General features: G+C 37.9%; 2 protein-coding genes across 8 annotated transcripts in view; one reads left to right on the top strand and one right to left on the bottom strand.

Moving 5' to 3' along the window:
• The window catches only part of ESF1 (ESF1 nucleolar pre-rRNA processing protein homolog), a 71859-nt gene extending 64179 nt beyond the window's left edge, over positions 1-7680 (bottom strand). For 3 of the 4 annotated variants that reach the window (XR_010836671.1, XM_059038985.2, XM_059038984.2), the window contains exons 1-3: positions 7616-7680; positions 5886-6567; positions 334-743 (exon numbers count right to left, since the gene is read on the bottom strand). Coding sequence is in view for 3 of the 4 variants with exons in the window: in XM_059038985.2 (XP_058894968.1) it covers positions 334-743; positions 5886-6525 (1050 nt within the window). In the remaining variant the exon portion in view is untranslated. Of the gene's footprint in view, positions 1-333; positions 744-5885; positions 6568-7454 lie in introns of all 4 variants that reach the window. The other variant, XM_067014199.1, reaches the window with a different exon arrangement.
• Positions 7672-14557, top strand: part of NDUFAF5 (NADH:ubiquinone oxidoreductase complex assembly factor 5) — a 32237-nt gene continuing 25351 nt past the window's right edge. For 2 of the 4 annotated variants that reach the window (XM_067014201.1, XM_067014200.1), the window contains exons 1-3: positions 7754-8028; positions 10215-10255; positions 13264-13327. In XM_067014201.1, the coding sequence (XP_066870302.1) occupies positions 7777-8028; positions 10215-10255; positions 13264-13327 (357 nt within the window). In that variant the 5' untranslated portion in view covers positions 7754-7776. Of the gene's footprint in view, positions 8029-10214; positions 10256-13263; positions 13328-14557 lie in introns of all 4 variants that reach the window. The other 2 variants (XM_059039002.2, XR_010836672.1) reach the window with 2 other exon arrangements.

The raw sequence follows: 14557 nt of genomic DNA, 5'->3' as shown, positions 1-14557 counted from the left end.
CCACCCATAAGTAGGAAAGTTGAGTATATTAATCTACATCATTTCTAATAGGTACAGTAGGAATTGAAATATAAACTCCTAGTTAAAACAAGAATTTTCTAAAAATTTCATGTGACTTTTAATTATTTATATATAAGTTCACTCCTATCTGCTTGGACAGACATGTACTTTATATAGGTATATTCTGTATCAAGAAGTTTTAATCAGAATCATCATCAAGAGTATTATTTACCAATAAGCTTTTCCTTGTTAACTTAATGACATCAATCCTACCATCTATAACAGCTACTTGTACTATACTCGACAAATAATCTTATTTATTCAAAAGGTCACCTCATCAGCCCGAGGAGCATCTTTATCTAATTCTCTCCAAGCATGCTCAAAACCAGATTCCTCTGGAAGTAAATACGCCATATCTTCTTCATCTTCGGAACTAGTTTCTATGTTTCCTTTGCCCCTCGCAAGATCGGGGCCACTGTCACTTTCATCGTCATCCTCACTATCCTCATCTTCATCTTCCTCCTCATCATTTTCATTCCCTCCATCATCATTGTCATCATCATCATCATGAAGATCAGCAGCAACAGCTCTACAAATGCCTGTAATTTCATCTTCAGATTCTTCATCACCTCCTATTTCACTAGCACTTTCTGAATCTTCCTTCAGAGCTTCTTTGTCAAACATTTTACCACTTGCTGAGTTTTCATGACCATCACTGTCTCTTGCCATTATGAATGGAACCACTGCAAAAAGGTCAAAGGTGGGAGAAATTAAGAAAACATAAACACTGAATTAAATTAAATCCAAGTTATTTTGACCTCAAATCCAGTGAAAATATAATTTCTATGAAACAGACTAAAGGAAAATATAAATTCAGCAAAATTCATGCCTAACCAAGTTATTTAATAGAAATCTTAATATATACCCAGATCACACAAGTAGATTCATATACTCATTCAATATTTATGGAGTGTCTGCTCTGTGCTAGGTACTCAATATACTACCATTGGCAAAAGAGAAGCAATCAATGCCCTCAATAAGCTTCCAGTCAGGTGAAGAGGATAGATGGACAGTTACTGATCAAATAAAATCAATCAAATCAATGCACATAAAAAAATGAAATTACAACTAGGATAAGTGCCAAGAAGAAATGTTACAAGATGCTATGAGAGCACAAAATAGGAGTCCCTAAGGAAGTGATAAACGAGTTGCTACTAGAAGGATGAAGAGGAATTAAGTAGTCAGGGTTAGACTAATAGATGAAGGAAATGTTCCAAATAGCAAGAAAAGCATAGGTAAAGATCCACTAATACAAAAAAGCTGACGAGTATGTCTGGATTACAGATAGCCAGAAGTCTTCTTGTACAGAAGTCAAGTAGAAAATGAAACTGAAGAGTTAGGTAGGTGCCATGTAGCTTTGGACTTTTATCATAAAAACGTATGAGAAGCCACTGCTATTTTCAGGAGGGACATCATCAGATTTGCATATTGAGATCACCTCAGCAACGGTGTAGAAAACTTGATTAGAGGGAGTTAAGAGTGGATGTGAAAAAGAATTAAAAGGTTAATACAGTATACCTGGCGAGAAATGAAGGTAGCACTAAGTTGGTGGCAGTAGAGATTTAGAGTAGTGAGTCACTCTTGACTTTCAGAGTCAGGAGGTAAGACCAACAGTAATCAGTGACAGGGGCTTGATATGGGGAATCTGGGCAGTATCAAAGATGAGTCCTAGCTTCTTGGCTTGCAGAAGGAGCTAGCTAGTTAGATGGACAGACAGAAAAAGAGGTAATGATGGAAGAGAACAAGTTTGTTTGGTGGAGGTATATCATGAATTTGGTTTTGGATATGTTGAACTGGAAGTGCCTTTGAGCCATCGAAGAGGAGACATAGAGAAGGCCGTTGGCTGTATGAGTCTACAGCTCAGAGAAGTCTGAGCTGGAAATAAAATTTTTGACTGATTCTTGTATATAATAACAAAAGTTGTGATGTGGATAAGATCACTTATGAAGAGAGCAAAATAATTTTTCTGCTACATCTTAAAAGTTTGCAACTGACTTATGGTTAGCAATATATGAGTGAAAGACTGGTTTCACTTTAAACTGGGTTTTTTTGGCCCTCATTATACACAGAAAGGACTGATTTCCTATTTCTAAAACAATCATATGCTTCTATCTATTCTGTGCATATCTGTGTGAGTACAGATACATCTTATTCATCTTTAAGTTGGAGCTTATGTTTCTGATTCACAGGTTCTAAGTGGATAGAGCCTATAAGTGGTCCCATAATCTTATAATAGTCATTCACTGACCAAATATTGAGTACTATGTACAAAGAACTGAGCTGGGGGGACCAAAAAGGGAGATGATTTATAACATGATCCCATGCTCTTCATGAGCTCATAAACAAAAGAAATCATTTACTGATTTATGAAATTATGTTCTAAAGCACCACAGAGAGAAACACCTAAATTTGCCAGCAGAGAGGTATTTATAATAAGGAAGGCTTCGAAAAGATGCCCGACCTGAGACCAAATGAAAAGGAGTTTTGTTAGGAGGAAAGTAGGAACTGAGCTTTATTTTAGTACCACAAGAGGGGGGAGTAATAAAAGATAACTAACTAGTAGATGTGAAAAAGCCAAAAAAAGGCATTATCATAAGTTCTATAAATGGGATCAGAAAAACACCACCATGATAGTGAAAGAAAGTTACTATTAGATACGCATTAGAATTCACTTTTAAGCAACCTGCTTAAAATAACACCTTGGGAACATAGTTCTATCTAGTATTGCAATATTTCTCAAACATCAGTTATTACTATACAATTTTCATGATTTTTGCCTGTCACTGATATTTTTCATGAAGCTGAAATTTTTAAATTAAAAATATTAGCTTGTTCTAAACAATATCCCTGAAGCCACAAACATGATATGGTGGTTATCACGTTTGGGGTTGTATAATAAATTGATACATGGGAGACTTAAAGAGATCTAGTATTTTAATATTTTTGACAATATCAAGTACATTCAGAATATTTATTCATTCACTAAACATTTGCTCAGAGCCTACCGTGTACAAAGCCTTATTCTAAATAATGAGGGAATAAAAAATAAGTAACTGCCTCTATTCCTAGATGGTACTGCTCTAGTAGTGACTATAAACACTACTATTATTCACCTACTTTAAAATAATGCTTTATCATTTTCCCTGATTATAAAAGTAATGAATGCTCACTGTAAAAAATTAAGAAAATATGGCTTAGCAAAGAAAATAAAGATGACTAGTAATTTTTCATTCAGAGATAACTGAGTGGTTATTTTGGTACATAACTCGCTAAATTTGTCTTCTATGATATGCCCACTAATTTAAATAGCTAGTCATACCATTTATTCTATTTTGTAACCTATTTTTTTTTTTTGGCCAGACTACGTGGCTTTCGGGATCTTAGTTCCCTGACCAGGGATGAAACCCGGGCCCTCAGCAGTGAAAGTGTAGTCTTAACCATGGGACCACCAGGGAATTCCCATGTAACCTATTTCTAAAACTTCGTATGTCGTGAACATATTTGGATATATCATAACTTATTTAATCAATCCCCTAATGATTTGTTACCATTTAAAAAATTTTAAAAACAATGCTATAATGCACAATTCTTTAAACACAGATCCAATTGTTTACTTAAAATAAATTCTTAGGAGTGCAAGTGCTGGGCATCAACATTTTAAAATGATATGTAATATTAAACTGCAACTCCTTACACCATCTTTACCTCATAGCACTTAAAAAGCCCCTTGTACACAGTACTTGCTGGAATGATAAGTAATGAATGAATAAAGAAAAAAAGATGGTGCTGGTGGAGTCACTTGATCTCTACTTACAGGTAATGCTTTTTCTAGACTGTGGAACCAATGTAAATTACAGCAAACAACATGGTGGGGTAGAAAGAGTCAAAGACCTGAGTTACTGGCCCAGTTCTGTGTATCCTCACATAGATCACTTGTTCTCTAATGAATATATCCTAATTTCTCATGGTTACTGAGAAAATTAAATTTAAAAAGATATGTCAAAAGATTCTATAAAATCAACCCCAGGGATTAAATGGATATGTTATATTAATCTAATGCCCTAAATCTAGTGAAATTTGAAGGATGCTAGACTAACTTCGCTCACAAACTCAGCATCAAGCCAACCCTGCTGCTGTTCCCAGCCTGATCTTATTCTCCACTTTCAGTAACCAGACTTGCATCCCTTGTCCCTATACCTCAGTTTGCTGTGTGGTTCCACTACAAATCTCACCCCTGACCCCTAGTCCCTGCTATTTAGAATTCTGTCCAATGCCTGATACTTCCTACCTTCCCAGTGTGATTATGGCCTGTCAAGTCCCCTCCCCCTCTCTGCCTCTTCCTGATGCCTACCTTCCTTGGGTCCTGTAATCACAGCCAGCCTTTGTCTGGCTTATCTGAACATCACCAATTTTCAGTTACAACATCAACCATTAGCAATACCAACACTCAAAATCTGCTGCTGCCAGAGGTGACACAACTTTTTAATAAGCTTAGAAAACTTGTAAACATGAACTAGAGTCAGATTTTTCTTACTTAGCTTCAAACAACCATTTCTAGCTTTATTATTCGCTCACCCCTTCAGACACCTTATTATCTAATCAAATGGGAATACTGATCTCTTCTGAGCAAGCCCAACCGTATCTCTGCTCAAAAAGTTATTTCCGTGTAGAATACTCTGGATCCCAAATTTAATTCTTCCAAACCCCAACCAAAATAGCACTTCACCTATGAATTTTACTGATTACCATATCTTGAGTGACCTCCTCCTCCGAATTCTCAGAGCCTTGTTCTTCTACGGCACTTTAAATTACTCTATTTTGTATTATGGTTCTGATTAATTTCTTCTGCTTTAGATCTGCACTGTCCAATATGGTAGCCAGCAGCCACATGTGGCAATTGAGCACCTGAAAGAAGGCTCATCCAACTTGATATTAGTATGAAAACAGAATATAAAATATCCCATTACATTTTTTAAGTTGATTACATATTTAAATAATTTTTGATATATTAGGTTAAATAAAATATATTAATAAAATTAATTTCACCTGTTTCTTCTTACTTTTTAAAGTGTCCACTAGAAAATTCAAATTTATATATTTCTATTGGACATTACTGCTGTAGACCAGTGCCACTGCAGAGTTTAGCTGGTTGTTATTTGCAAAAGGTGATCTGTAAGGGGTCAAGAAGGGCTGAAATCAAGGCCAAACTCCAATCACCAAGCCATACACCCTGCAGGAGTGCTGTGTCTGTTCAGGGGAAAAGAACCTGTGCCTCCCTCAAAGGTGCTGTCCTCACCAAACTGCGAGCTCTGGAAGTGCTGTGTGTCCAGAAGGGCACATCTTTTTCTAATTTACACAAGCGTCATATACACTAACAGTAGCCCTGAGATGGGGGAATCATGTCTTACTCAATGTTCTATCTACCACATATTCGTTACTAAAAGTAGTTGAATGAATGAAGGAAGGAATGAGCACCCAACTCTACTTATCTTCTTCAGACACACCTCTTTTTATCCTGTGATGAGACCATGTAACATTTTATCTGGTTGGAGAACCTAGCTGTCACTAGTGCCCACCACAAATCAAAATCACTGTTTAGCCTCAAGACCTAAATTTTTATGTTTCTCTTCTAGCCATTATAGCATCAAATCAAAAATTCATTATCATATGGTATTTTTTCTTTCATAACTTTATACTTCCAAACACGCATTTGACCACTTTTATGATACTATGAAAATACTTATTACATATATTTCCTTTTTTAAAAGACCAGTATAAAAATAAGTAATGTAATACCAAAGAATCTTTAGTTTTTTCCAACCAACCTGATTGCATTTCTCTTCCTGTCTCAGAATACTTGACTTTGGGAAACTGTGCAATTTCAGAGGTGCCCGAGTCTACTGTTCTTAATTTTCCTTTGGGAAACAAGTCTGTATTATGTTGAACAATGGTTTTTTTCCCTTTTGTACTTTTTTGTATAAATTCTTTGCTATTGTTCTTGGGACTTATTGACTCTATCTTCTTAGATTTGCACGAGGTTTTCATTTTCTGAATTATCTCGGAGTTATCTAAATCATTCTTATTTCCAGAATCCTTTTGATTAATTTTCTTGGTTTCTTTCTTTTCCTCCTCAACAAGATTTTTTGATTCTTTTTCGTTTTTAGTCTGGGGTTTTTTCTTCTTCATTTTCTTTTGGCTCAATGCTTTATTATCTTCATCAGAGAGATCTGAATCAGAATCTGAAAGGTCGTAAAAACGCTTCAAGTCCTCTGTAGTGCTATGGTTGATGGGGCGTCCTCTTTTATCCACAGCATAATTCAATTTGAACTTTTTGTCATGAAACATTGCTCGAAATCTCTTGTCAATTTTGATTTTTCGATCCTTTACTGGCATTTCCCAAAATCTCGGGTCCTTTGCAACACACCTAAACCGCTGGTCACTCATTATTTCTTGTTTGGATGCCATTTTAAAATGTCTGACTGGGCAAATACTTGAAGAAACCAAACACTAAAAAATAAAACAATAATGAAAAGTTACTAATAGAATTAAATAAGATACTTTGGGAAAATATTAATTCACAATACTGTACTCTAAGGTAAATGTAAGCAAAATAAAAGTAAAAGGTCTAATTTCCTTTCCCAAACTCATTTTGAGTCACATGCAGAAAATAAAAAACTATCAGAATATCTTCTTTTGAGTACAGATCATATGGAGAAATAAATTTAAGGCAAAACCAAGCAGAATTCCAGGTCTTTATGGAGGGGGGCAAATGATTACTAGCCAACAGCCCTCACTTAGACACCCTATATTTCTACTTGTACTTGTATGTATTACAAGTAAAAAACTAATGTAATTTAAAAATTCCGAAGTCTCAGTTGGTCTTATTTGTTTCTTCACGTTCTGGTCCCATTCTCTCCGTTAATCCTTACTTCATTCTACCCGGAACAGCATTTACTTCTACGTGGCTAGTCTCGAACTTTAAACGGACCAAAATCAACTCAGGTTTAGCTCAAAGTTGCCCCTTTATATACTACCACCCACCCTTCATGAATCTGGTGAAATCTCACTCTAGTTAATAAATACATGGTAGTAGTGATTTGTTTCAAAAGCAAGGCTTGACTATGATGCACTTATACAATTAAACATTTAACCCTCTGAACAGCCTTATGGGGTAGGCTAGGTGCCATTTCATTCAACTATTAGAGCTAATGTGTATAAGTGTTTAGAACAAAAGCACTTGATACACTCCAGATATTCGGAGAGGGGAAGGCGACCTGACCTCATTCCGACGCCCGCCCTCACCTCTGTAGCCCACCCTCCCCTTCTACCCACCCTCTAACGCGGGGAACACCAGGGTGACCCCGGAACTAGGATCTCCTTCCCAACTCCCAAACCTCAGAGAGCCGCTTTGGGAAAGAGGTCCCTCAACAGGACGCGGAGGAAGTCGGAAAGGCAAGGAGGAAGAGCGCGGCCCTCACGAATCCGATGGAGACCCTGTCAGAGACTGATTCTGGCCCCTCAACAAGCCCTTTTTCTGGAACCTAACCCCACTCACCGCCTCCGAGACCGCTCCGAGCCTCACGTAGGCCCCCCACTCCCACAATCCTCAGCGTGACGCGCAGCCGTAATGGCACGCGAACTGGGCCAAACTTCTTCCGCTTTCCCTCGGCGAAGCTCTCCAGTCCTCGCTGAAGCCGCGGCGCATGCGCACGATAAATGCGCCCGCAAGCGGCGTCGCCGCTGGAGATGCTGCGGCTGACCCGGTTCCTGCCCTGTTGGCGGCGACCTCCGGCGGCGGGGGTCCCCGCGAAGAACGTCGGCTTCAGGAAGGTGGCCTCCGGCGTCTCTTCCCTGGGCAGCGCCTCGCCCAGATCCCTAAACATATTCGATCGGGATTTGAAGAGGAAACAGAAGAACTGGGCGGCCCGGCAGCCTGAGCGGATAAAGTTTGACTACCTGAAGGAGGAGGTGAGTCAGCGGCACGGCGGGGAGAGCGGCGCCGAGCCTTGGCTTCGGGTCCGGGAGCTCCGGCCAGGCCCCTGCCGCCCCCACCTCGCTGTGTGACCTTGAGCAGCCGACCTGCCCGTCTGGGCCTCTACTGTAGTCTCCCTGCGGCCGGGCGCCGGTGTTTGTAAGTTGCTCTTCATTCATTCATAACCTCGGCAGATGGTGCCTGTATTACAGGTGTGACCAGGACAAAGTAAGACCGCTGCTCTCAGGACATTACATTCTTGTGGGAGGCGAGACAGTGAACAAAAAAAATGTAATTTCAGCTAAAGAAGTAAGGCCAGGTAACAAAGTGAAGTAGTAAGGTGACTGCGCTGGTCAGGGAAGGCCGCTCAGGCAGACGACGTGATGAGGAATTAGCCAGGCTGGGATCTGGGGAGAAAAGCCTTGTAGGCAAAGGGAAAGACAAACCCAGAGCCCCTGAGGCCGAAAGGACCTTGTTGAGGCTTCCAGGAACCTCCATTGGGAGGTCAGGGAGGGCCCAGTTTACGAGGGCCTTAATGGGTAAGGACTTCGGATTTTCTTCTCCATCTCAGCTGTCCATTTGATATGGTAATTTCTGGCCGCATGTAGCTATTGAGCACTTGAATGTCCCTTTGAGATGGGCAGTAAATGTAAAATACACGGGATTTAAGTGACAATGTGAACAAAGGATGTAAAATATTTCCTTAATATCTTTTTACATTGATTACATGTTGAAGTTCTATGTTTGATATATTGGGTTAAAGAAAATGTTAAAATTAATTTCTTTACCCTTTTTAAAATGGCTATTAGAAAATTTTAAGTTGCTCATGTCGCTCTGATTGTTTTTCTATTGGCCAACATGGCTCTAGAGGAATGTTAGACTGTCAAATGCTTTTAAGCAATGGAGTGATGGGCTCTGGTTCGTGTTTTAGGAAGACTCATTAAGATAAATTAAGATCTCTGATTTGTCTGTGCTGGTTTGAGAGACCTCTTCGTCTCTGCCTAGGTGGACTAGGGACTTGAGCAGGTTTCTGCTTTCTGGACAGGCAGCACAGAGCTCAGGCCTCGTGTTTCTTCCGGGATGGACTAAAATTGAAATCAAGTGTAATGAGTTCTTTCAAGCCAATGCAGCCAACATTTACTGCCCCTACTTTGGGCAGAGCTCTGTGCAAGTCCTGGCCTGATCAGATGAGTGACTCTGTCCTCAGGGTTCATGGTGACATGTACTTAGAAGATGTGAGTTTCCAACCACTCTTCTCCAAGAAAGGCACCTGGATTACAACTTGACTGAGCCCTCACCAGTGTTTAGGACTAGAATAAATGAGATAAAGTATATGAGAGTTTTTTTAAAATAATAGACAAAAGGTATTCATATTAAGAATGATGTACAAAGTGGAGTCCTCTGGGAAAAGACTTCTGCTGTCCCTCCTCCCTTACCCCTCCTTCCCCCCCAAAGCAAATACACGTATGTTCTGAACTTTCAAGTCCTAGTAGAAACTCTGGGATGTTTATAAGGGAATGAGTGGAATATTAGGCTCCCACATCTTTATTCCTGCCAGACGAAGCTAGCCCAGCAAAAAGGAGGTGCCTACCTTCTGACCTCTTTTAAATCAGGGTGGGATTGAAGAGGTTTCTTCAGATTTGGCTGACTTCTAATTTGCAGATGTTGCTCAGAAAAGTTGTTTACTCATTTAGGAGTTCCACAAAATTTGTTAGTAGTTATCAAATAATAGAGTTTTTATTAAGTGATCACTTATACATTGATCTGTAATAATCCCCAGCTAACTAATTTTTCACTTTCACATACCTCATGCTAATATTTATAGGCAATAATATGCTAGTTATGTTCCTGCTGATTTTTTTTTTAATTGGGGTATCCTGTTGCTTTTTGGCCATGCATTCTTATATCATATGGAATATAAAGTCATATATATATATGTATATAGTATTTAGTCTTTTGTCCTTAAATTGACTTCTGAAGTAATTAACTCAGTGTGTTTCCTTTAATTTATGATGTTCCTATTCAGAATTTGAAAAGTTGCTGAGGTCAAATTGAAAAAGGGATAAAGGGAACTTAACATGTTGAAACATAAGTAACCTATGGATTGTTGAATACTGGAAAGAGTGTTACTTCTCCCTTAAACCTACTCATCTTAACTTCATTGCCTCTTATAATCTGTCAGGTTGGAAGTCGGATTGCAGACCGTGTATATGACATAGCCAGGTAAGTGATGATTGTCATAATAAAATACAATCAACTTTTCTTTTAAATTATTTTTAAATAAACTAATTAATTTATTTTTGGCTGCGTTGGGTCTTTGTTGCTGCGCGCGGTCTTTCTCTAGTTGCGGAGAGTGGGGGCTACTCTTTGTTGTGGTGCACGGGCTTCTCATTGCAGTGGCTTCTTTTGTGGCAGAGCACGGGCTCTAGGCACGCAGGCTTCAGTTGTTGTGGCACGCAGGCTCAGTAGTTGTGGGGCACGGGCTTAGTAGTTGTGGGGCATGGGCTTAGTTGCTCCGTGGCATGTGGGATCTTCCCAGACCAGGGCTCGAACCCGTGTCCCCTGCATTGGCAGGAGGATTCTTAACCACTGCACCACCAGGGAAGCCCCAATCAACTTTTGAATGAAGGCTTGAGAAATTAAATTCTGAGAACTTGATAATCTGGAATGGCAGCATCTAGATGAATTTATTACCAGGATTAGTGATTTTAATCACTCTTAGATTTCTCCTTTTTTTATGTCTGAGAGAGCGAGTATTCTTTTCTCATTTTTGTCTTAAAAAAGAATGAATGGAAGCACAACTCAGCTTCTCTCCAAGACTGAATGGCTATTCCACTTGATTTGGTCAAAAGTGAGTAATGGAAAGATTGCTCCAAAAATGGATATAATTTACATGTGGATTTTAAGATTTACTAAACCTAACTTTTCTTTTTTTTTTTTTTTTCTTTTTTGCGGTACGCGGGCCTCTCACTGTTGTGGCCTCTCCCGTTGCGGAGCACAGGCTCCGGACGCTCAGGCTCAGCGGCCATGGCTCACGGGCCCAGCCGCTCCGCGGCATGTGGCATCTTCCCGGACCGGGACATGAACCCGTGTCCCCTGCATCGGCAGGCGGACTCTCAACCACTGCGCCACCAGGGAAGCCCTAAACCTAACTTTAAAAGTTTAAAATTATAACAGAACCTTTTACCATCTAACTGAAGGAGAGAGTCTACCTAGATTTGTTCCCCCATCAAGTTATATGAGACTTTGGCCATTTTATCTTAGGTATTATTAATAGCAATAAGGGTTTTATGACAATTATATAGAGGCAGATTTGAGAAAAGAACACCTTCATCAAATATTATTAAAACCTTGATGGATTCATTGCTCTATATTAGGCATAACAAAAGCTTTACAGGTTTTAGTTTACAGCCAGGTAGTAGGAACCACAGTTAAATAATGGTTTTGCTATAGAATGCTCTGTGATGTTAGCAAATCACTTTTTGTGCTCTTTTGTGTAAAAGACACATTAAATTAGACCATATGGGATGAATTTATTACATTTGTCTATTCAAAAAAGGGGAATTTTGTAAGATCACAAACTCTTGAAATCATATTTTGGATATATCCTGGCTACTTAAAAGAGTCTTGGGGTGAATCAGTTTCATAAAGTTTAAAAAAAAAAAACTTCATTGTTGCAAAAATCACCCTCGTTTCATCTGTTTCATTGGTTTCGTTATTTTAAAAATCTGAAAAATAGCTAATTCTCTATACTGTAGTTATTCATTTGCCTGGATTTTAGGTCATTTGCGATTTAATAAATGAAACATTAAATTTTCCAAGTCAGATTGGATTTTACAATCTTTTTATGTCATGGTACTAAGCAAAACACAGGTCTGTGGAGAAAACTGTGATTTTGGCTAAAAGCATGTCTTAAAATAACAGTAACTCTTTGGAATTAAATTATTAAAAATAACAGTCTAAAATGTCTTACACTAATGTTCTATTATTAGAATAGCTTGTATTGTCAACACTGATCTTATGGGTTTTTTTAAACTAATCCAACAGATTATTAAATGTCTTATTTGTGCTATCTGAAGCTTACTTAGTACTGTTAAAGTCGGTGATGATAATAAGTCCTAACTATTGTTGAACATTTGTACTGTGCTGAATATTTTACATGCACTGTTAAATAAAATTCTCAAACCAACCCTGAGGAAGGTAGTAACTTTTCCATTTTATAGATGGGGAAACTGAGATCCAGCAAGATTAAATCACTTGTCTGTGGTCATAGAGGCAGTAAATTGCAGGCCCAGAATTCTATCTCGTGTCTTTGTGATTGCAAAGGCTATATGCTTCCCCAGGCCACACTGCCTATGTTCACAATCAAGATAGAGGGCATTAGGTAAATAAATGGATCTCTCACCAGTGGTTCTCCAGCTGTGTACTGGTGTTCTATTGACATAGGTTTTTAACAGATATTGAAAAGGAACTCTTGCTTCCAATAGGAAAAATGTTATTAGTGGATAAAATTTTTAAAATTTTTGTCACAAATTTTTCTTAAACCTAAGACCCACAATTGGATGTGTAAACTGATTTAGTATGACATATATTTGGAGGAGACAGCATTGCATTGGGGATAATAGTTCTGGTTCAGGATTCAAACTGACTGAATTCAAGTTCTGACTGCTGCTTATTAGTTGAGTGACCTTGGATTGACTTACTTAACTCTGCATACTTAGCACACTGCTTTGAACCTGGTAAGATTTAAGTAAAAGTTAGCTATTATTTAGTTGATATTTTTAGTTTATCATGTTATCCTTCATGGTACTTCACATGATGATTTCTAAGTCATCAAAAATTTGAGAAGTAGGGATAGTAGTAAGTTCCTTACAGGTATGCCAAATATTTTCATGTTCATTTACATTAACTTCTTTTCATTCTTTATCTGGGTATATTATCAAATTAAAATACCCCCTACTAAATCAGTTCTTCACATCCACATCATGGAGCAACCTTATGGAAAGCTATTGATTGTGAGGTCCTGTGAGTGGCTAGGCCAGACAGACTTGCCGTGTCTGGTGTGTTCTCTGATGGATGCACCTTGTGAGGCAAGGCAGCAAAGGCAGATGATATAACTTTTTTGAAAGCTGTGTTCACTAAAACGTTTTTACTTAAGAAAATTAGTTTTTAATAATTATTTATGGACTGTATTATTATAGACAAATATGACTTCTGTGTCTGTTTTTCAGAGATTTCCCCCTTGCTTTGGATGTCGGTTGTGGAAGAGGTTACATAGCACAGCATTTGAATAAGGTATATTTACTTGATGACTTAATTTACTTTGAGAAATAAAATTGGCTAATTTTAAGGAAAGACTTTCCTAATCAATTTGTATCATATTTAGATTTTGATTATATCAGAATTGCTCATTTCTTTGCTTTTTTTAAAGTGATGGAACCAGTGGTTGTTTTGTGTCTAAGTAGTTTTTTCTTAAATTGTTTTTTCTTTTCTTTGAATCCATTTTATACGGTGTTCCTACTGATAGTTTCTTTAAGTCTATGTAAGATACATTATACTTTATTACCATTTTGTTCAAATATTTTTAATAATTCACAATAAAAATCACATTGACATTCATTTGGAAGTTTTATCTATGAAAAATATTCATTTCATCAGTTGGTTAGAAATCTTGTGTGTGATGAAATATAAGTAGCCTTTATTAATGCTTATCATTTTATTTTTCAATTTGTAATTCAGACCAAAAAACATTTATTAATTGTTTTAGCCTCTGTATGTAGCACACTGTGCTGGACAGAGATTAAAGTGGGATTTCTATATCAAATCTACTTAGAAATAAAGTACACTTGAGCCAAGGCAGGAGGAGGGGTGTGTATGAGCCTCTCCAAATACTGTTTTTGATAATAGTAAATGCCATGGAAATGGTACAGTCATTAAACTGCAACAGGAGTCAAGGGAAAGGAAAATCAGTAGGGTTTCATTTGATCAAAGGCTTCTGAAAGGGCACAGAATCTGACCTGGGATTTGAAAGAATCTGGATTGGTGTTTCATAGGCATTGGAAGTAATGGCATAGCAGGAGGGAAGGTGGAGGTAGAAAGCTGTAGTGTGTGATACAGTGATGTTTAAGAAAGATTAATTTGGGGATGGTATGCAGGAGGGATCTTCTGTGGTACAAGAGTGGGGACTAGCTCTCAGCATATTATGCCATAGAAAAGTTAACATATAGCTGTAACCCAGTGGAGTAAATTAAGGATGCTGATTATTCATACCTGTGTTCTCCATTTTATTAAATATTGTTAAATATATTATATGTAGGGTTGACTGCATATATTTAATTCTATGTAACTTAATATGTGTTATTAAAAGTATTTGTGTACCATACTAATTACATGCAGAAAAATACCCTTACAAAGCTGAAAATTAATCTATAATTATCACTTTTTCCTTTAGTAATTTCAACCGTTGTTTTGTTTGATTTGTTACTGGGTTTTTTTGTTTTTGTATTATCTGATCAACTTTATTCC

This window comes from Kogia breviceps, chromosome 14, assembly GCF_026419965.1.
Source record: "Kogia breviceps isolate mKogBre1 chromosome 14, mKogBre1 haplotype 1, whole genome shotgun sequence".
NCBI lineage: Eukaryota > Metazoa > Chordata > Mammalia > Artiodactyla > Physeteridae > Kogia > Kogia breviceps.
The sequence above is the reverse complement of the archived record's forward strand: the minus strand, read 5'-3'. Positions and strand labels throughout refer to the sequence as shown.